Here is a 23,189-nt window from a genome sequence, read left to right as displayed (position 1 = left end):
AGTGCTGGGATTACAAGCATGAGCCACTGCTGCCAGCCAAATGTATTATTTTTTAAATTCACAATTTGATGAACTGGTTTAACTGAGGAAAGTGTTGATTAGTGTGTTTTCAAAAGATAATTTCCCCCCTCCCTCCCGAAACAGAGTCTTGTTCTGTCACTTAGGCTGGAGTGCAGTGGTGCGTTCTTGGCTCACTGCAACCTCCGCCTCCTGGGTTCAAGCGATTCTCCTGCCTCGGCTTTCCGAGTAGCTGGGATTACAGGTACCTGCCATCGTGCCTGACTAATTTTTGTGTTTTTAGTAGAGATGGTCTTGATCTCCTGACCTCGTGATCTGCCCACCTCGGCCTCCGAAAGTGCTGGGATTACAGGTGTGAGCCACTGCGCCTGGCCTAAGATGAAACAATTTTTAAAGTGACTAGTTCATTAATTCCCAAATCTTAGGCTCTAAAGACTCCTTTTATTTCTACTGTAGCTTCCAGTTTTGGAAGATATGATAAACAGCTTTTTTTTTTTTTTTTTTGAGACGGAGCTCTACCTTCCAGGTTCACGCCATTCTCCTGCCTCAGCCTCCCGAGTAGCTGGTACTACAGGCGCCCACCACCATGCCCGGCTAATTTTTTGTATTTCTAGTAGAGATAGGGTTTCACTGTGTTAGCCAGGATGGTCTCTATCTCCTGACCTCATGATCCACCCACCTCAGCCTCTCAAAGTGCTGGGATTATAGGCGTGAGCCACTGCGCCTGGCCTTCCCAATTTATAATTTTCTGTTAGCTTTTTTGAAAAATTGAGAGTTGCTCCCTGACCTCCTTAACCGTCTGACATTACGTTTGATTCTTGACTTTTCCTCCAGCATTTAAATTGTCAGAACTTTTAAGCAATTTTAACATTACATATGTAATATTTCTTCTGATAGTGAGGGAGTATTTTAATATCCCATACTGTCCGAAAGTGATAAGAATCACCTAGCATAAAAACGATTCTTGGCCAGGCAATGTGGCTCACATTTCTAATCTCAGCACTTTGGGAGGCCAAGGCAGGAGGATTGCTTGTGAAGCCAGGAGTTTGAGATCAGCCTCGGCAACATAGTAAGACCTTGTCTCTCCAAAACATTTTTAAAAATTAGCTAAGTGTGGTGGCATGTGCCTGTAGCCCTGTCTGCTCAGGGGGCTGAGGTTAGAGGATCACTTGAGCCCAGGAATTCAAGGCTGTAGCCAGCTATGATCACGCCACTGTGACAGCCTGGACAATAGAGCGAGGTTGTGTCTCAAAAAAAAAAAAAAAAAAAAAGATTGAAAAAGTGCTCATGAAGGTATGACTAGTAGGGCTTGTTTTATAAAATGATCTACCTATTAAAGTCTCAGTTCTGGCTGGGTGCAGTGGCTTATGCCTGTAATCCCAGCACTTTGGGAGGCCAAGGCGGGCAGATCACCTGAGGTCAGGAGTTTGAAACCAGCATGGCCAACATGGTGAAACCCCGTCTCTACTAAAAATACAAAAAGTTAGCTGGGCATGATGGCGGACGCCTGTAATCCCAGCTACTTGGGAGGCTGAGACAGGAGAATCACTTGAACCCAGGAGGTGGAGCTTGCAGTGAGCCGAGATTGAGCCACTGCACTCCAGCCTGGGAGACAGAATGAGACTCCATCTCAAAAAAAAAAAGGTCTCAGTTCTGTGATAACGAGCATACAGTTGAATGGTTCTTCTTAGGAAAGGAGAATTAAATCATACCTACCATGCATCTCTGTTAGATAAAATTGTAGCAAAAATATTGAACCCACTTCATTTATGCAACAGAATTAACCATACTCGAAATACCATTTATAAATTTGTAGAGGTATAACTGTGTCTAAATATTCAGGAATTAGCATCTATCAGAAAATGTGTATGTAGATATATCCACTCTGTAAATGCTTTGTTGCACTTTTTTTTGGTTTTGGGATTTTTGTTTGAGACAGAGTCTTGCTCTGTTGCCCAGGCTGGAGTGCAGTGGTGTTATCTTGGCTAACTGCAACCTCCGCCTCCTAGGTTCAAGTGATTCTTGTGCCTCAGCCTCCTGAGTAGCTGGGATTATAGGCACACCGCCATGCCCAGCTAATTTTTGTATATTTAGTAGAGATGGGGTTTTACCATTTTGGCCAGGCTGGTCTCAAACTCTTTACATCAGATGATCTGCCCCGCCTTGGCCTCCCAAAGTGCTGGTTTTACAGGTATGAGCCACCACGCCTGGCCACCCTTTCACTCTTAAAAATGCTTGGGTTTAAGGGTTGGTGGAAAAAGGAAAAAAAAAAAAAAAAGCCCTGATCTGGATGATGAGTTTATGGCCATTTAGTTGAGACTGTTGTAAAATAGAAATTTTCCCTGTAAAGAGTCACTTCCTTCCCAGGTGAAACCATTAATCAAACAAGGATAATCTTTAAAATTAAACCTTAGTTCTAAATATGATTTTTGAGTACAAGCTTTTTTAAAGCATTGAGTTGCTTCATTTACTTACTTGATAAAATTGAGAAGCAGTATTGCCCAGTGGTTAAGAGCACTGGTCCTAGAATTTTACTTAGTTTTAAATTCTGACTCTAAAATGTACTATGATTTGGGGCTTGTGAGGAAGTAACGTGTGTAGAGGCGTTAATTATTAGCACCATGCCTGGAATATAGTAAGCAACCCAGTAAATATTAGTAATTATAAGGATCATAAATCTGATTGAGTACTTACTCTGACCCTGCACTCAGTGCTAAGGGATTCAGAAGTTATTTGACATTCTTCTCAGGAACCTGACATAGAATACTGTTTTTCCTTTGTTTGTTTGTTTGTTTTTTGTTTTTGTTTTTTGAGATGGAATTTTGCTGTCGCCCACGCTGGAGTTCAGTGGCGTCATCTCTGCTCACTGCAGCCTCCGCCTCCCACGTTCAAGCGATTCTCCTGCCTCAGTCTCTTGAATAGCTGGGATTACAGGTGCCCCCCACCACGCCTGGCAAATTTCTGTATTTTTAGTAGAGACGGGGTTTTGCCGCGTTGGCCAGGCTGGTCTCAAGCACCTGGCCTCAGGTGATCTACCCACCTGGGCCTTCCAAAGTGCTGGAATTACAGATGTGAGCCACCGTGCCTGGCCTGTTTTTTTTTTTTCTGCCAACATTATCAGACAGTCTCCTGTGTACTAATAGACATCTTTATGCATCTTTATACAGTTTAATTCTTCATTTAGGTTTGTGTCTGGCTGTTGCCCTGCTGTTGTTTATTAATGTTGATCATACAGCTATTTTGGCATTGCCCACAGCTATTGAGTATAAGAAATGTGATGAAGAAAGTGGTAACTGCCCTCAGTAGAAGCTTATGAAGATGCTGTTTTTAGTTTTAAGGGATTAGTTAACCTACAACTTTTCATAGAGCATTCCTTGGTTTAGATCTTAATATTATCCTGAAACTGGGTAATACTTTATATTTTGGATTATCCAATTAATGCAACAAACACATGAGGGTCTGCAGCATTGGAGTCATTGTTCACATTTTTTCTCCCAAACTTAACTGTCAGTGCTGCTTTTCCTACCCATCCACTCCCCCACTGGGCTTACCCCCTGAAGAGCAAGAACTATTATTTTTATTTAATTTTTTGAGACAGTCTTGCTCTGGCGCCCAGGCTGGAGTGCAGTGGCGCAATTTCAGGTTACTGCAACCTCTACCTCCTGGGTTCAAGCGATTCTCCTGCTGCAGCCTCCCAAGTACCTAGGACTGCAGGCACACGTGACCGTGCCCAGCTAATTTTTGTATTTTTAGTAGAGACGGGATTTCGCCATGTTGGCCAAGCTGGTCTTGAACTTCTGGGCCTCAGGTGATCCGTCCACCTCGGCTTCCCAACATGCTGGGATTATAGGCGTGAGCCACCACACCCAGCCAGCAAGAACAATTTAAATGTCAGCCAGTCCGTGCAGTGCTTGTTCACTCCAGAGTGGGAGATTCACCTGGGGATTATGAATCTGCATTTCCCTCATGCCTCTCACAGTTTAAACATCTTGTCATTACATGGGATTTTAGTGTTTATAAATGCGTATGCACACAATATGGCTTCTAAACTATTTTGTGTGTGTATATATATGTATTTTATATATATATAGATATGTGTGTGTGTATATATGTGTGTGTGTATTTGTTGTCGAGACAGGTTCTCTGTCGTCCAGGCTGGAGTGCAGTAGTGTGATTATGGCTCACCACCAAAGCCTCAACCTCCCAGGCTCACGTGATTGTCCCACCTAAACCTCCCAAGTAGTTGGGACTACAGGCACGCACCACCACGCCTGGCTGACTTTTGTATATTTTGCATACATGGGGTTTTGCCCTATTGCCTGAGCTGTATTTTGTCTATTTTTTTTTTTTTTTAATTGAGACAAGTTCTTGCTCTGTCACCCAGGCTGAAGTGCAGTGGCATGATCTTGTCGCACTGTAGCCTTGACCTCCTGGGCTCAAGCAATCTTCCCGCCTCAGCCTCCTGAGTAACTGAGACCACAGGCATGCACTACCATGCCTGGCTAACTTTTTTTGTATTTTTTGTAGAGACGAGGTTTTGCCATGTTGCCCAGGCTGATCTTAAACTCCTGGACTCAACTGATCCTCCTGCCTTGGCCTCCCAAAGTGCTGGGATTACAGGCATGAGCCACCATGCCTGGCATGTTTTACCTGTTCTTACTGGAAATATTCGTTATAATTCTATTGAAAGAAATAGCTGTGTTGCGCTTAGAGAACAGTATGTTGATACCCACTCTGGCATGCCTTCCTAAGGGATTTTCAGGGTAATATGACAATCAGAGAATTGAGCCAACTTTAGACCCTTGATGTAAAGAGAAGTCAAAATTAGTAGGAGTCTGAATCCCTGCCTTCAAGAAGCTTGTAATCTAATTGGGGAGCACATTTATACTGGAAAGCACATCTATAAAACAATTCACAGTAAAAGGCATAAGGAATCTTGAGGATAAATGGCAGTCGCAACAACTGCAAGCATTCTGTACTATTGTCCTCATAAATACAACCAACGTTGTCAAGCAACAAGTCTAGATTTTTGGTTTATGACAAAAGGCGTCAGTGTCATTAGAGGGTATGTGAAAGAGCAAAAGTGGCTTTATCCGTAAAGGTTTCCTGGAATTATTGACTTGTAATTGAATAGGTGCTAGGCGAGAGATAGATAAAAGTCATGAGAATGTTTGAGACAGGACGGTCGTTGGGAGCATGAAGGTGTGAATCAAGCCAAAGTGTTTATCTTTTCATTTGGCCAGATGGTAGGGGACACACGGGAGTGTCACAGGAGTGAGGATCATCAGGAGCATCACCAGCTGACTCAGGGGTGAAGATAAATTCTCTTGACCATCATCTATCTGTTCCTCATTCTCCTCACTGTCAGCCCTGAGGTCTTTTTCAAGTGCTTTCTGAGCCTTTTCATAGTTAAAGTGGTGAATTTTATTGAAAACACCTGTTTGAAAATTTGTCTGTTTTATCTAAAAATTTGGTTGTGGCTAAATGATTACCTTGTAAGCCCTTGTGGGAGCCAGTGTGATATAATAGAGGTGAGAAACAGGAGTCAGGGACTCCAGGTTTTGGCCCCTCACTGTCATTTATTAGCTCCATGACCGTAGGCAAGTCGCTCAACCTCTCTGCATCTTAGTTTCCTCACCTCCAAAATGTTAGACCAGAATCAGATGTTTTTATGCTATACTTTTTTTTTTTTTTTTGGCAACAGGGTTTTACTGTGTTCCAGGAGTGCAGTGGCACAATCATAGCTTACTGTAGCCTCAAACTCTGAGGCTCAAGTGATCCTCCTACCTCTCCTTCCTAAGTAGCTAGGACTGCAGGAGTGCACCACCACACCCAGCTAATTTATTTATTTGTTTTTTTTTTTTGGAAAAGTGGGATCTCACTATGTTGCCTAGGCTGATCTGGAACTCCTGGCCTCACGTGATAGTTCTGCCATGGCCTCCCAAACAATTTTTTTTTCTTTTCGGTGAAACTTTTTACAAATAAAACTTTACTTAAAAGCCTGTTATATAAAACAGAACTGATCTGCTAGAGAGCTAGAGGCCCTACCTGCTTACGTAACCTTTCCTTCTCAGAGTTCTCCCAGGGGCCTTAAGGCTCAGGAGAACACAGCTGGAAAATCCTTGGACTAGATCCCTTAGTTCCCTTCTAGAATGGAACAATTTCTGAATCTTATGTTGATAAATGGAGTGGAATTTCTTAAAAACAATTTTGAGGAGGCAGTGCAGTTTTAAATACGTACATATTGTATGCCACTCTGTAAGATATTGCTAGATACAGTGAGCAATACGAAAAGATAAACACAGTTCTTCCTTTAAGCGGCACACTTAGAAGAGTAAGAGGGGAACAAAAGAACTCTAACTTATATATAATATTGTATGTATTGTGTATAATATATATAATATAATTTATTATTATAACAACTCACACTACATAGAGATTGAAGTCAACAAGAATTTTCTCCCTAAAAATAACTACAGAGATTAAGAATGGAGAAAGGAAAATGAATGTGTGTGTTTTAATTCTGCAAAAAGGTTGGGCGCGGTAGCTCACGCCTGTAATCCCAGCACTTTGGAAGGCCCAGGTGGAAGGATAACTTGAGCTCAGGAGTTTGAGACCAGCCTGGGCAGCATAATTAGATCTTGTATCTACAAAAAAATTTTAAAAAGTAGCCAGGCATGGTGGCGAGCGCTTGTACTTCCAGGTACTCAGGAGGCTGAGGTGGGAGGATCACTTGATCCCTGGAGGTCAAGGCTGCAGTGAGCCACGATCAAACCACTGTACCCCAGCCTGTGTAACACAGCGACTGTCTCAAAAATAATAATATTTGTCAAAATAGCATGCCTTTGTATCACTGCCACATTGCTTGTCTGAAGTGATGCTGACTCACTTTGTTATCAGAAGTGATCCCGTCAAAGACCAAGTTGTCCTGCTGCCCTGGAGTGTGGGTCATGCGTTGCCGGTACCCCGGGACTGTGTACAAAGGCCAGGCTGAGGGGACCTTGTGGTTACCTCCATGGGACTTGTAACTTGTCAAGGGGGAGGGTGGCACCAAGTGTGAAGAAGGGCAGGGTTCTTGGTTTTGGCCTCACGTGGTTCTTCCCAGAATGAATGGTGAAAAAATAATAATTCTGCAGGAAAATTTAAATTCTATTTTGTTTACTTTTTGGATGGGAGATAGGTGTACACATGGTACTAAAATTCAAAAGGAACAAAAGGCGGCCAGGTACGGTGGCTCACACCTGCAATCCCAGCACTTTGGGAAGCCGAGGTGGGCAGATCACTTGAGGTCAGGAGTTCGAGACTAGCATGGCCACATGGTGAAACCCCCATCTCTACTGAAAATAAGAAAATTAGCTGGGCATGGTGGTGTGTGCCTATAAGCCCAGCTACTTGGGAGGCTGAGGCAAGAGAATCACTTGAACCCAGGAGGCAGAGGTTGCAGTGAGCAAGATTGTGCCATTGCACTATAGCCTGGGCGGCAGAGTGAGACTCCATCGCAAAAAATAAAAATAAAAACAGCGACTTCCTGTGGAAAGTGGGGCTGGAGGACTTTTACTTTTTCTGTTATACTTTTGTACTGTTGGAAGTTTTAAAATCATGCATGTATTTTACAGTAAATCCAGAAGAAATGATGCACTTAATTTTTCTGGGTGAATTGTGTTGTAGAGGTAATAGAGTATTATTAAAATTTCTTTCTTTTTTTTTTGTTTCTCAGATAGCAGACCCCACGTTAGCTGAAATGGGAAAAAACTTGAAGGAGGCAATGAAGATGCTGGAGGACAGTCAGAGGTGAGCAGGAGATGACCCTGTTCAACGAGTTCAGCCTGCTGTGAAGCCAGCAACTCCGGTTTCCTTCTGTTAAAGATGCCTCTTGGCTTCACAGTGTCACACATAGCTTTGGCCGACTTGAAAATTGGTATTTGTCTTGAGTAAAGGGTGCCTTGTAATTAAAGGATTTTGAAATTGAGAGGAAGGACTTATACAATATTTAATTCTATTAAGAGTTTCATTTACTTAATATATTGATTTGACTCTATAAGTACTTATTATATATTCAGGTCATATAGAGCACCAAGTAAACAAGAAGTGGGTGGAACTTTTTTGTTGCATATTGTCTTTTCCAGAAACTCAAACGGTACCTGAAACTGGAAGCAGGGAGATGTGATAAATGTGTCTGAAATCCTGCCTCAGTCACTAGGAGGTTATAGGCAACATGGTCATGTTTGCATGTTCAGGAGTTAGAAATTTGGTATGATGAAATAAATGAACAGCTTTTTCTTTTCTTTAAATTAGAAGAACAGAAGAGGAAAATGGAAAAAAGCTCATATCCGGAGATATTCCAGGTCCACTCCAGGGCAGGTAGGTGGCAATGAGGATCCATACTTTTAGTTAAGGTATAAATTTTTGTTTGTTTTTGAGACGCAGTCTTGCTCTGTAGCCCAGGCTGGGGTGCAGTGGTATGATCTGGGCTCACTGCAACCTCCACCTCCCAGGTTCAAGCAGTTCTTTCTTGTGCCTCAGCCTCCCGAGTAGCTGGGATTATAGGCGTGCACCACCAAACCTGGCTAATTTTTGTATTTTCAGTAGAGATGGGATTTCGCCATGTTGGCCAGGCTGGTTTCTAACTCCTGACCTTGACCTCAGGTGATCCACCCACCTCGGCCTCCCAAAGTGCTAAGATTACAGGTGTGAGCCGCTGTGTCTGGCCTACATTTTTCTTAAACCGGTATCTTATCATCATTGAGTTACGGTTTTAGTTTTAATGAACACGTAGCAAATTTAAATAGACTTATATGCAGTATAACATTAGAAAATTGAAGTGCCATTGGCTAGTTGGTGATACTGCTATACCTACTGGCTTCTCTCCCTCTCCCTCTCCCATTTGGAATTTAATAGAGTCTGAGTACAGTGGGCCACACCTGTAATCCCAGCACTTTGGGAGGCCAAGGAGGGAGGATCACTTGAGCCTAGGAGTTCAAGGTTACAGTGATCTGTGATTGTACCACTACACTCCAGCCTGAGTGATACAGACACTCTCTAATTTTGAGATGGAGTCTCACTCTATTGCAAGGCTGGAGTGCAGTGGCATGATCTCAGCTCACTGCAACCTCTGCCTGCCGGATTCAAGCGATTCTCTTGCCTCAGCCTCCCGAGTGGCTGGGATTACAGGTGTGCGCCACCACTCCCAGCTAATTTTTTTATTTTTAGTAGAGACAGGGTGTCACTGTTTTGGCCAGGACGATCTCTATCTCCTGACCTGAGGTGATCCGCCTGCCTTAGCCTCCCAGTGTGCTGAGACTACAAGTGTGAGCCACTGCACCCGGCCAAAAATTTTTTTAAAAACCAACAATTTAATACAACCTCATGACTCAAAAGTGATACATGGAGCTAGGCACCATGGTGCACACCTGTAGTCCCAGCTGCTTGGGAGCCTGAGGCAGGAGGATCGCTTGAGTCAAGGAGTTCGAGGCCACCCTGAGCAACATGGCGGGACCCTGTCAAATCAAAGTAATATACAAATTCGCCATTATAACTGGGGTATCATACTTAGGTCACTGTTGAAACCTGTAATGTATTTGGTGGACTGAGTTTTATTCTAAGAGGTATTTTAATTTGATAAGATTTATTGTTTTCATAATGTAAATGAAAGGAAAATGTCAAATTTAATTACTTATTTTTTGGCAACTGAAGCAAATCTGTCACATCTTCATGGTTTGAGTAGCAGGAAAAGTAGCAAAAAAGTAAATAGCTGACTAAAGTTTTCCCAAGACGTTAGCAGTTAATCTGGAATTAGTGTCCCAGCCCTGCTTCCCTGAGACAAACTTATTTTTTTTCCTATTATAACCAGGAAACTGCACATAAGTAAACAGTACAACTCCTTTAAATATCCTTTGACCTGAATATAAATGGAACCAGGCTGCAAAAGAAACATACAGAGGAAGGATCACAGTGTGTCAATAACACGCCAAGATACTAATACTTTTAAAAGTCACTCCTATTCGTAGCATGAATAATGCTGATGTGAAGCTAGGTGTGAAGTGCTCTCTCAGCTCAGAACAGGAGGCAGGTCCTATAAAATCTCCTCATTCCGGGCCTACTGATGGAAACCAAAGGCTATAAGGTTTAGTCTCCTGATTCTATGGAAGTTTTCCCAGGAGAGAAACTCCCAGCAGCATCTGTAATTCTCAGAATGACAGCGACTTAAGCCACTGACTAGGAGGATTCACACTTAGGAATGCTGCTACCCAGCATTGAAGACTAGTAGCGTGCCAGGCATAGCTAAGCGCTGTTCCCTCACTGTCTGAAGCCTCCCAAATCCATCACATCCGGCATGTGAGTTGGAATAGCTTGCTCAAGGTCATGTGGCAGGCAGCCAAGTGTGCCTCAGGGGCCCCTGCCTGCCCTAATCTCTACAGTGTCTAAGGCCCAGAGCCCCTCCCACTTGAAGGGCAGCACCTTGGGGACAATTGGTTTGGGGACATTGTTTTGATGGCACTTCCTTTTTTGAAAGAGGAAACATCTTTTTAGTCTATTCTCATTGACAGAGGAATAGCTTTACGTTATTCTTGTTGCAAGTTGCCTTACCATTGCTTGCTACTTCAGCCATTTGAATTCTTTTCATAACCTTCCGTCTCCTCCTGTAATGAGCATTTCACAGCAACGTATCTTGGATAGAAGTAAAATGTTTTTACACTCTAAGCAGATCTCAAGTTTCCCAGCTTGGGGAAGAGCTGGTAATAAATGAAGCTTGCATAAAGGCTGTTAGTCCAAACAGACAAGAGCCCTAAAGAGGAAAATTAGATATATCAGTGGCAATGGAGTATTCTGTGACTGTCTAGCAGTATAATATACTAAGGATGATTATACATTTGTTATATTTTATATATTTTATATAACATACTTATATAAGTATATATTATAAGGACTTTTGGCTCTTACTACATGCTTATTAAATATTCTCTGTCTTGTATTCCAAGATTCAAATGAAATGTGTAGAAATGTTGCTAGAGCAAGACTGGTGGCTGGGCAAGGTGGCTCAGGCCTGTAATCCCAGCACTTTTGGAGGCTGAGGCAGGAGGATTGCTTGAGCTCAGTGGTTTGAGACCAGCCTGGGCAACCTGGCAAAACCCTGTCTCTACCAAAAATACAAAAACAGCTGGGCATGGTGGCTCACGCCTGTAATCCCAACACTTTGGGAGGCCGAGGAGGGTGGATCACTTGAAGCCAGGAGTTGAAGACCAGTCTGGCCAACATGGTGAAACCCCGTCTCTACTAAAAATACAAAAATTAGCCGGGTGTAGTGGTGCACACCTGTAATCTCAGCTACTCAGGAGGCTGAGGCAGGAGAATCACTTAAACCCGGGAGGTGGAAGTTGCAGTAAGCCCAGATCATGCCATTTCCCTCTAGCTTGGGTGACAAAGTGAGACCCAGTCTCAAAAAAATAAATAAAAATGAAAAGACTGGTGACATTTATTAAAATGAAACTCTCATTTAGGTAGATTAACCACAAGTAAGTTTATATCAGAATTCGGTTTATAATTTGAGCTTTGTTTTTTAAAAAGCATAAACTATATACCATATTCTTTCTCTTATAATTACTTAAGAAAAAAAAAAAACCCTTTACACTAATTGGATGAGGGAAGTAGCGGGAGAGTGGTGGGGGATGTGTGCTGTTCCCATCAGCCCATCAACTCTTCTTCTTCTGCAGTGGACAAGATATGGTGAGCATCCTCCAGTTAGTTCAGAATCTGATGCATGGAGATGAAGATGAGGAGCCCCAGAGCCCCAGGTAATGAACCTGGCAGCTTCTCTTCTCGAGTGTATGTTCTTGATTTCAGTAGTGATTGTACTCTGACAGGTTGCTCCAATAAGGAGCTATATTTCATCAAGTTACATATGATATTAAAATAATCCTTTTTCTTTTCAGAAAGACATTTATATGTCATATATATTTTGTGAAATGAATGCATTTATTGAAATTAGATCCCATAGTTTTTATGGTATCATGCCTTAGAGAGGCGCTGACTAGAAGGACTGAAGAGTGAGTGTTGCATGTCTTTCTGCTGCTGTGCTTCTGCTTCCTAAGAATTGCCGCACCTGTATTAGTCATTTACTTAGTTTTCTCTTTAATTATTTTAAATTTAATGTTTTGAAATAAGTAAAATTGTTCTCTTGGTTCAAAATTCAGATAATAAAAAACGATATACAAAGGGAATTTTCCTTCCTACCTCTATCTCCCTACCGTGTTTTCTTCTCTAGAGACAGACATTACCAGTTTCTTGTGTATTCTTCCGGAGAGATTTTGTATGTATTATACACAAGCAAAATGTCCATGCCCACCCTAATACGTAATTACTGCGCACATATTCTGCACCTTGCATTTTTTCACTTATGTCTTGGAGCTCACTGCATATTAATGCACAGGAGCTTTCTCCTTTGTCAGAGCTATGTATTTTACTGTGAACAGATGAACCATATTTTATTTTATTGGTCCCCTGTCATGTTGCACTGTTACAAACATTGCTGCAGCAAACAACTTTCGACATGTGTCACTTCTTATAGAAGCAAGTGTCTGGAGGACAAAGTCCTGAAAATGGGGTTGCTGTCTCAGACAGTGTGTGCTGTTGTAATTTTGATAGATCCTGCCCTCCCTCCGTGGAGTTGTGACATTTAGCAGTCCCTCCAGCAATGTATGAGAGTACTTTATTTCCACGCTTTCACCTGCAAAGGCATTATCAGACTGAAGGATCGTTGATAAGTGATATTCTGATGAGAAATCTGATAAGTGAGACATGGTATTTCAGCATAATTTGAATTTGCCGGTTTTTTTTATTATGAACCAAGTGAACTAAGTGAAGTGTCTTTTTGTATGTTTTAAGACCCATTTATATTTCTAGGAACTGTCTGTTTCCCATGGTCCTAGGTTGTCTTTTTCTTATTATTTACAGTTAACAATTGTGAACTTATTCCTTCTGTTTTACAGTTTTTCTTTATAAGGGAAATTAGTTTCAATTATATATAAAACATTTTATATAATCAATTTTAATTGTATATAAAATAATACCTAGTCCCCCATGAATTTGCTGTATTATTGCAATAAATCCTATTTGATGTAGAGACTTGGGAATTAATTCTTTTTTTTTTTTTTTTTTTTTTTTTTTTTGAGATGGATTCTTACTCTGTCACCCAGGCTGGAGTGCAGTGGTGCCATTTTGGCTCACCTCAACCTCTGCCTCCCGGGTTCACTCCATTTTCCTGCCTCAGCCTCCCTAGTAGCTGTTACAGGTGCCCACCACCATGCCCGGCTAATTTTTTTGTATTTTTAGTAGAGATGGGGTTTCACTGTGTTAGCCAGGATGGTCTCGATCTCCTGACCTCATGATCCGCCTGCCTCGGCCTCCCAAAGTGCTGGGATTACAGGCATGAGCCACCGTGCCTGGCCAGGATTTCATTCTTTAAAAAATGCTTTCAGCTCATTTTACCTTAGCTCTACCCTCCATAATTCTTAAGGCTGGTATTTAATTTTTAAAATATTTTAATAGGAAATTATTTTAAAACAGTTTGTAGGTACTCAATTTAAAAAGGGATATTTACCTCCCGGAACTCAAATTATAAAAATATTTTTCTGGCCAGGTGCAGTGGTTCATGCCTGTAATCCCAGCACTTTGGGAGGCCAAGGCAGGTAGATCACCTGAAGTCAGGAGTTCAAGAGCAGCCTAGCCAACATGTGAAACCCCATCTCTACTAAAAATACAAAAAATTAGCCGGGCTTAGTGTGGGCGCCTGTAATTCCAGCTACTCGGGAGGCTGAGACCAGAGAATTACGTGAACCCAGGAGGTGGAGGTTGTAGTGAGCCGAGATCGCACCACTGCACCCCAGCCTGAGCATCAAGAGGGAGACTCCGTCTCGGAAAAAATATATATATATTTCTCTGTCTCAAAAAAGAGAAAATTCTCACCAGACTGTCAATACTGTATATGCATTGAATTTTCATTTGCTTTCTGGGCCATTAAGTAGATTTCACGTCTGACAGATATTTCTGTGGAATTCTGTGTCTCTAAGTTCTATGTCCTTTTTTATGGTTTGACTGTAATACTTTGACTTTGCTTAATAGAATCCAAAATATTGGAGAACAAGGTCATATGGCTTTGCTGGGACATAGTCTGGGAGCTTATATTTCAACGCTGGACAAAGAGAAACTGAGAAAACTTACAACTAGGATACTTTCAGATACCACCTTGTGGCTATGCAGAATTTTCAGGTAAAGACATGATGAGTTTCCAGTGAAGACTTTTATGAGTCGGGTATAGTCGGAAAGATCTTTTTTCTGGAGCTGTACTACTCGGATTTAGATTTCCTCCTTCTTAGAAGGAGTGTTTAACCTCTCAATGCCTGTTTCATTGTCTGTTAGATGGGGATAGTATTAATACCTATTTCATAGAAGTGTTGTGAGGATTAAATGAGCTAATAGAGTAACACATGTGAAGGGTGGAGAATAGAAGCACATAAGTGTGTGATAGGGTGAGTAGTTGTTTATTTGTGGGATATCTAATTGGCACATGTCGGTAGAAGATAGAGCAGTGATCTAGATTCAAATACCGTTGTCCCTTATCCTTGGGTGTCCTTGGGGGATTGGTTCTGGACCTCCCATCGTCACCCCATGGTAAAAAAATTCATGGATGCTCAAATCCCTTATGTAAAATAGCACAGTATTTGCATATAATTTAGGCACATCTTCGCATATACTTTAATTTCCTGATTACACATCATACCTAATATGATGTAAATGCTGTGTAAACAGTTGTTAACACTGTATTGTTGAGGGAATAATGACAAGGAAAAAAGTCTAGATATTCAGTACAGATGCACCCATCTTTTTAAATTTCTGAAGATTTTTTACTCATGGTTGGTTGAATCCACAGATGCAGAACCCACAGGTTCGGAGGGCCAGCTGTGCTTTGAAAATATTAGCTTGTGTTTTATTAGAAAGAAAACTCTTGAGGCCAGGTGCGGTGGCTCATGCCTGTAATCCCAGCACTTTGGGAGGCTGAGGTGGGCGGATCACAAAGTGAGGAAATCGAGACCATTCTGGCTAACACGGTGAAACCCCGTCTCTAATAAAAATACAAAAAAATTAGCCAGGCTTGGTAGTGGACGCCTGTAGTCCCAGCTACTTGGGAGGCTGAGGCACTGCACTCCAGCCTGGGTGACAGAGCGAGACTCCATCTGAAAAAAAAAAAAACAACTCTCTCATAAGGAAGATGAATATGTACTATGAAATTGAAATTCGTTTTATTCTGTGATAATCCTAGCAATATTAAGGAATTACAACAGATGAAGGATTCAGCAGGAGACATAGGACTAGTGGTATTGGGTTTATGCTGTTACTTTTATGGAGAAGGAATGTTTGCCTAACTTGAGACATTTAACTTGAGAGATCCTCACTTTCAGTGTTGGGAAAGAACTTGGCCAAGCAGGAGTATAAGTTTCCCCAGCTTTATTAAAGGAGCAGTGTTCTGTTGTTCTAGTAAAAATCTAATGCCTGTAGTTGAAATCGTCCCTCCTCCTCTAGGAGATGGAACCTCAGCAGATTATAGTAAAACCAAAAGTTAGCCCGACTAGCTTTTTTTTTTGAGACGGAATCTCACTCTGTCACCCAGGCTGGAGTGCAATGGCACGATCTTGGCTCACTGTACCCTCTACCTCCCAGGTTCAAGCAATTCTCCTGCCTCAGTCTCCTGAGTAGCTGGGACTACAGGCACTCCACCACAGCTGGCAGTTCATAGAGTCAGGGTTTCACCATGTTGGCCAGGCTAGTCTCGAAATCCTGACGTCAGGTGATTTGCCTGCCTTGGCCTCCCAAAGTGCTGAGATTACAGGTGTGAGCCACCACACCCAGCCTCTGACTAGCATTTTTGACAGTTTTATTTACTTTGGATGTTTTAGGGCTGAAACTCTGCTATGAACTATGCCTGTGTTATCCAGTGCTGGCTTTAGTTCATAATAAGCCAGAACCATGATCTTCAGGCTTCTTATATCTGGGAACTCCTGGTCTCTACTTGTTTTCGGTTTCTGCTCTTTATGGAATTGGGTATGGATGAAGGGTTATTGTCGCGCTGCTTGGTAACCCTGGCCGTAATGAGGTGTCAGCCATCTATGAGGATTTTTCGCATTCTTGTCCTCTCTGCCTAATATAAGTGACAGTTCCTAGCTTGAGAAAAGAATTGTCTCCGTGATTATTAAGGTTGACTTATACAATCCTTAACTAGAAATAAGAGCATATTCATATGTATCTCTTAACAGATATGAAAATGGCTGTGCTTATTTCCATGAAGAGGAAAGAGAAGGACTTGCAAAGATATGTAGGCTTGCCATTCATTCTCGATATGAAGACTTCGTAGTGGATGGCTTCAATGTGTTATATAACAAGAAGCCTGTCATATATCTTAGTGCTGCTGCTAGACCTGGCCTGGGCCAATACCTTTGTAATCAGGTAATGTGTTATCAGGTGGCTATTTTAAAGAAATAAAGTCGTCTTTTGCCCTGAAAGTTTTAAAGTTGACCCATTTCTCTAGTTGCTGTTCTTGTTGAGTGAAAAGAAAGATGGTCTTATATGCTTTTGTCATATTTGTAAAAATTACTGAATTTAGAAATAAAGAATATGTGGTAGATTACCCAAGGGCAACCACAGTCAACATTTTCTCTTTCTTCCCAGACTTTAGTCGAAGGGGATGTGTTTGTGTTTATATGGTTGTATCTGGCTCTTTTCACTTACTGTTAAAACAGGAATATATCATTTTAATAATAATTTTTCAAAGTATAGTTTATTTTTAATGCCTTTATGGTATTTCTTCAAGTGAATATATAGTAATTAACTGTTGCTTTTTTGAAAAATAGTGTTTGCATTCTCTTGCTTTCTGTGACCATTTTCAGGTAATGCTCTTTGTGTAGTGCTGTTAGGGACTTCTCTGTGCATAAAACTCTTTCTGTATTTTATTTAGGGTTATGATCCTCAGATGGATTTTCAGAGTCAGTCTAGAATTGCTGGATCAAAGAGCATGACTGGGTTTTTTTTTTGTTTTTTTTTTTTTTTTTTGAGACAGAGTCTCGCTCTGTTGCCCAGGCTAGAGTGCAGTGATGCAATCTCGGCTCATTGCAAGCTCCGCCTCCTGGGTTCACGTCATTCTCCTGCCTCAACCTCCCAAGTAGCTCGTACTACAAGCGCCTGCCACAATGCCCAGCTAATTTTTTTGTATTTTTTTAGTAGAGACAGGATTTTACTGTGTTAGCCAGGATGGTCTCGATCTCCTGACCTTGTGATCTGCCCGCCTCAGCCTCCCAAAATGCTGGGATTACAGGCATAAGCCACCGCACCTGGCTGAGCATGACTATATTTAACGTTCATGGTGCTTCTAGCCCAACTGGGGGGACTACATCGAGATAAGACACTGTTAACCTTCTTTACCAAGAACATTTGAAAGCAAAACCCATAAGGTTGGAGTGTTCCTCTTTTGTAAGCTGTAGGAGTCCCAGGGGTATGTTTGGGAGACACTCAGTGATTTTTAAATTGATTCTGAGCTATGATCACTGGTGGCAAGAAATTATGTCCTCTTCTTGAGGGTGTACAAAATGGGGAGTTTAATAATAATCCTCTGAAACGTGAAAGGAATTACTTAGTGTCTACTGCAAGCCAGGCTGTTGGGGACACAAGGCTGTTTGGGGTCAACAGTCTGACCTTCAAAAGATGTGTGAGAGTGTTCTGTTGAGAACAGCGGCTGGCAGAGCAGCATATGTAAGATGGTTATGTTCATGTTTTTTAAAGTGTGTGTATCCTTTATACCTATGTTTTTGTACCTAGAAAAAGACATAATTTTATACCTAGAAAATATCTGAAAGATTATGTATTAAACTGTTAACGGGTGGATTGCTGGCTTATAGGGTAGGGGGCTAGGCATTTTCACTTTTAATACCTGTATTTTTTTGATGATTTATTTTACTTGGGTGTCACATTCATAATTTTTAATCCTTTAAGGAGAAAAATGTGCTTATTAAATTTTTGGTCTCTGAAAGCTACCAAGTCTTAGTCATATAGAACAATATGTTGCAACTGTTTACAATTCCTAAAACTGTAAACTCCTCAAGGACTTGGAAGCTAAACATTAAGAATATAAAATTAAGTTGACAATCACTGTGTCTATGCATAACACTGACTTCACTTCTCTTGAGAAATGTGCATCTGCTAATCCATATTTATTACTTTTTGGGTGTGGGTGGACCCAAAAATAAGATACTGTTCTTTGAATGCCTTCAGCTGGTGTTATTTACCAGTAATGCTTGGAGAAAGAATCCAAAATTACCCCCACGAAAATGCTCACGACCCAGTTGTTTCCGTGTTTGCCAAAGTGTTTCTGGTATATTCTAGAATATACCAAAGATAGTAATTTGACTCATTTAGAAAATTTTACATTGTATCCTCTTATAAGGCACTTGGAAATTCACCTTTTTTTTTTTGGCTTGGCTTTCTAAATGTACTTTTACATTGATTTATAGTATTAAGAGTTCCTAAGGAGAGAGATTTCTTAGAATAATCATGGCTTGTCTTAGAGCCACAGCCCTTCACAGTCTGAAGTGAATGGTGCAGAGAGCTTTCTTGTCAAGTCATGTGTTTCTTCCTGCAGCTCGGCTTGCCCTTCCCCTGCTTGTGCCGTGTACCCTGTAACACTATGTTTGGATCCCAGCATCAGATGGTGAGTTTTACTTCTGGTTTGTAAAATCATGTGGGATTGTGTTTTGAAACTGCCTTTCAAATGAAGTTCTGTTTGCTGGCCTCCAGATAATTAGTAGCTTACTCATGTATTGCTTGGATCCTTGCTTTGTGTAATATATGCTTCTGTTAATATGTGAACGTCCATGAAGGTTGGTTGGTATATAGGTCAGGAGCACCTGGCTTTTAAGGAGTCTTGTAATTACTGTATCACCTGCTTTAAGTAGAAACATAGCAGCTCCATTAAGCACCAGAAATTTCTTCTAAAACTCGTACTTTTAATGAGTTAGCACTGTTGCCTGGATTTATGAATGGGCAGATTTTGAAAATGAGGTTCTTCATTGTCATCGTGGGATTGAGTTCTGCTTATTTTCAGACATGCAGGTGATAAATCTCTCCTTAATGATTCCGAAAGGAAAATGAAGGGATGGATTTTAGAGTTTTGTATTTCTTTTGTCAAGGTAGTTTTGTTTTCTAGTTCAGGTACGTCAATGAGTAATAGTAGAGATATATTCTTGGCTGTTACAGGGGAGTTGAGAGAACATTTCATTTAAATGTAAATGTTTAAAACCAAAGAAATGTTCCTGCATATGTACAGTTTTTACCTTTAATCTTGTTTAACTGATTTTTCTAGTCTTCAAGGAAAACTATTTGATTTTCACATCTATGATGAGAGAAAACAGAAAAATTGTCAAGAGTAAGAATTGATTTGACATTATTTTTGAGAGTTATCTGCTTCTTTTGTAAGTCATAATTTTTCATTTTATAGCTTTTATACTGGGCGCCTCATTTTTTAATGGTTTGTTTTGGTTCCAGGATGTTGCCTTCCTGGAGAAAATGATTAAAGATGACATAGAGCGAGGAAGACTGCCCCTGTTGCTTGTCGCAAATGCAGGTAGGTAGCATGATGCTGAATCTACCATTTTGAATATATAGGAGTGAGACTAAGTCCTCAGCCTATAAAAGATAAAGTCTTAAGAAATGTGTGTGTGCCGCATGTTTAAGATAGTCCGTATCCACATTGTAGCAAAAACTGTAAGAGTGAAGTTGGCTCGTTAGATTTTCTTTAATCGTTGGTTTGTTTTGGAAGTTATTTTATGTGTGTGTATACCTTTTCATTTAGATTGTAAATACTTCTCCATCTTCTCCTTCATGTACTTCCTTTCTCTGTTCTAAACTGAATTGTATTTTATTTTTTTGAGACAGTTTCACTCTGTTGCCCAGGCTGGAGTGCAGTGGCAGAATCTCACCTCACTGCGATCTCTGCCTCCCAGGTTCAAGTGTTTCTCCTGCCTCAACCTCCTGAGTTGCTGGGATTACAGGTGCGTGGTACCACATCTGGCTAATTTCTTGTATTTTTAGTAGAGACAGGGTTTCACTATGTTGGCCAGGCTGGTCTCGAACTCCTGACCTCAGGTGATCCGCCTACCTCAGCCTCCCAAATTGCTGGGATTACAGGCGTGAGCCACTGTGCCTGGCCTGAATTTTTAAATGACACATTTAAGCCAGTTGTGGTGGCACGTGCCTATAGTCCCCCTACTCAGGAGACAAGCAAGATGTTGGCTTAAGCACAGAAGTTCAATACCAGCCTGGGTAACACAGCAAGACTCCATCTCAATAAATAAATAAAAATAATTGTACTGACATTGTAAGATTGTTGTAAAAATTAAACAAGAAAATATATTAAATGTCACACTTAAATATCTACCTTATAGGTGGCAGAGCAACTACCACTTTCTGCTCCATTTATCATATTCAGCATCATACTTGAAATCTAAGACAGTGCAATAAGGTAAAAAAAATAACTGACATATAGATTAGAAAGGAAGAAGTAAAACTTTGTTTGCAGGCATGATTGTATAGATAGAAAACTAAAGAAAAACTACTGGAACTAATTATCAAATCTAAACCATTTTCTTGATTTTTATATACTAGCAAAGAACAATTGGAAATTGAATTTTAAATGTCATTTATAGTGGGATCAAAAAACATGAAAAATTTATGGATAAATTTAACAAAATATATGCAAGATCTATACATTGAAAACTAAGAATGTTACTGAGAGAAATTCAAGAAGACCCAAAAACGATATGCCATACACATGAGTTGGAAGACTAAGTATTAGGTCAGTTCTTCCCAAACTAATCTATAGATTCAATGCAGTCCCTCTTAAAATCTCAACAGGCTGCAATTTCTTATAGAAATTGATGAGCTAATTCTAAAGTTTATATAGAAATACAAGGGATCTAGGAATAGCCCAAAGAAATTTGAAAAAGAACAAAATTGGAAGACTTACCTTGTCATACTTCAAGACTTCCTATAAAGCTACAAGTAAGACTGTGTGAGATTGGCCAAAGAAAATAGAGAATTCAGAAATAGACTCATGTGACATATATGGTCACTTCAGGTTTTTACAGATGCCCAGGTAATTCAAGGGAGAAAGGACAGTCTTTTTCCATCAGTGGTCTTAGAGCTTGAATATCCATATGGAAAACAACTGAATCTTAACCCTTATCTTATTCTCTGTATATATAAATACTAACTATAAATGGTTCATCAACCTAAGCATAGACCTAAGACAATAAAATGTCTTGAAGAAAATACAGGAGATCTTTGCAACCTTAGGTTACATTTCTTAGGACATAGAATATGTGAACCATAAATTGTACTTTATCAAAAATTAAAAGCATTCACTGTTTGAAAGCCCCTAATAAGATGAAAGGTAAGTTACAGACTGGGAGAAATATTTGCAAAACATTTTTTTCTTGTTTCTCTTTTTTTTTTTGTCTGTTTTATTTTTTATTTTTTTGAGATGGAGTTTTGCTGTGCTGCCCAGGCTGGGGTGCAGTGGTACAACCTTGGCTCACTGCAACCTCCACCTCCCGGGTTCAAATGATTCGCCTGCCTCAGCCTCCCGAATACCTGGGATTACAGGCACACGCCACCACGCCTGTAAAATACAAAATATTTTTGTATTTTTAGTAGAGATGGGATTTCGCCATGTTGGCCAGGCTGGTCTCAAACTCCTGACCTCAGGTGATCCACCTGCCTTGGCCTCCCAAAGTGATGGGATTACAGGCATGAGCCACCACACCCAGCTAACCACTGTCCCAGGCCTGTCATCTTTTAAAATTTCTTTTTCATTCTTTTCCCGAGAAGCTACAAAACATTTGTTTAACAAATAACTTGTATCCAAAATATATAAAGAACTGTTACAACTCAATAAGGAGACTAGCAATACAATTTTTTTTTTTTCTTTTTTTTTTTTGAGATGGAGTCTCATTCTGTTTCCCAGACGGGAGTGCAGTGGTGCAATCTTGGCTCACTGCAACCTCCACCTCCCGGGTTCCAGCGATTCTTCTGCTTTAGCCTCCCAAGTAGCTGGGATTACAGGCATGCGCCACCACACCTAGCTAATTTTTTTTGTATTTTTAGTGGAGATGGGTTTCACTGTGTTGGCCAGGCTGGTCTTGAACTCTTGACCTCAGGTGATCCACCTGCCTTGGCCTCCCAAAGTGCCAGGATTACAGGTGTGAGCCACTGTGCCTGGCCTACAATACAATTTTTTCAGTGAACAGAAGATTTGAGCACATACTTCATCAAAGAAAATGAAAATGTATAGCACTTGAAAAGATGTTTAACATCATTAGTCATTAGTGAAATGCAAATTAAGATCACCATGAGCCATTACTGCATGTCTGTTAGAATGGAGAAATTACAGGTGGCTCATGCTTGTAATCCCAACACTTTGGGAGGTTGAGACAGCAAGATCGCTTGCCCTCAGGTGTTAGAGACCAGCCTGCGCAACGTGGCGACACCCCTAGGAAATTTCTACAAAAAATACTAAACAGTAGCCAGGTGTGGTAGTGTGCACCTGTAGTCCCAGCTACTCGAGAGGCTGCGGTGGGATATTGGCTTAAGCCCAGGAGAGAGAGGCTGCACTGAACCAAGACTGCACTACCATACCCCAGCCTGGGTGACAGATCAGACCCTTTCTTAAAAAAAAAAAAAAAAAATCTTTAAAATACAATGTCAGGCCAGGCACAGTGACTCATGCCTGTAATCCCAGCACCTTGGGAGGCTGAGGCAGGCAGATCACCTGGATTTGGGAGTTGGAGACCAGCCTGGCTAACGTGGTGAAACTTTGTCTCTACTAAAAATACAAAAATAGCTGGGTGTGGTGGCGCTTGCCTGTAGTCCCAGCTACTTGGGAGGCTGAGGGAGGAGAATCACTTGAACCTGGAAGGCGGAGGTTGCAGTGAGCCCAGATAGCCCTACTGTACTCCAGTCTGGGTAACACAGTGAGACTGTCTCAAAAAAAAAAAAAAAAAAAAAGGTCAAGTGCTGGTGAGGATGCGGAGGACCTGGAGCAAGTGAAATGCAAATACAACGTCAGATGCAGG

At 41.0% G+C, this 23,189-nt stretch overlaps 1 protein-coding gene across 6 annotated transcripts in view; it reads left to right on the top strand.

Annotated features, from left to right (window-relative positions):
• The window catches only part of PDXDC1 (pyridoxal dependent decarboxylase domain containing 1), a 59,471-nt gene that overhangs the window by 9,872 nt on the left and 26,410 nt on the right, over nucleotides 1–23,189 (top strand). For all 6 annotated transcript variants that reach the window (XR_005237707.2, XM_007986367.3, XM_007986368.3 and 3 more), the window contains 7 exons: nucleotides 7,736–7,809; nucleotides 8,314–8,379; nucleotides 11,730–11,810; nucleotides 14,137–14,283; nucleotides 16,326–16,515; nucleotides 18,701–18,769; nucleotides 19,603–19,681. Coding sequence is in view for 5 of the 6 variants with exons in the window: in XM_007986367.3 (XP_007984558.2) it covers nucleotides 7,736–7,809; nucleotides 8,314–8,379; nucleotides 11,730–11,810; nucleotides 14,137–14,283; nucleotides 16,326–16,515; nucleotides 18,701–18,769; nucleotides 19,603–19,681 (706 nt within the window). In the remaining variant the exon portion in view is untranslated. The remainder of the gene's footprint in view (nucleotides 1–7,735; nucleotides 7,810–8,313; nucleotides 8,380–11,729; nucleotides 11,811–14,136; nucleotides 14,284–16,325; nucleotides 16,516–18,700; nucleotides 18,770–19,602; nucleotides 19,682–23,189) is intronic.

Source organism: Chlorocebus sabaeus, chromosome 5 (genome assembly GCF_047675955.1).
Source record: "Chlorocebus sabaeus isolate Y175 chromosome 5, mChlSab1.0.hap1, whole genome shotgun sequence".
Classification (NCBI taxonomy): domain Eukaryota; kingdom Metazoa; phylum Chordata; class Mammalia; order Primates; family Cercopithecidae; genus Chlorocebus; species Chlorocebus sabaeus.
Note: the sequence above shows the minus strand (reverse complement) of the source record. Positions and strands in the feature narration are given on the sequence as shown.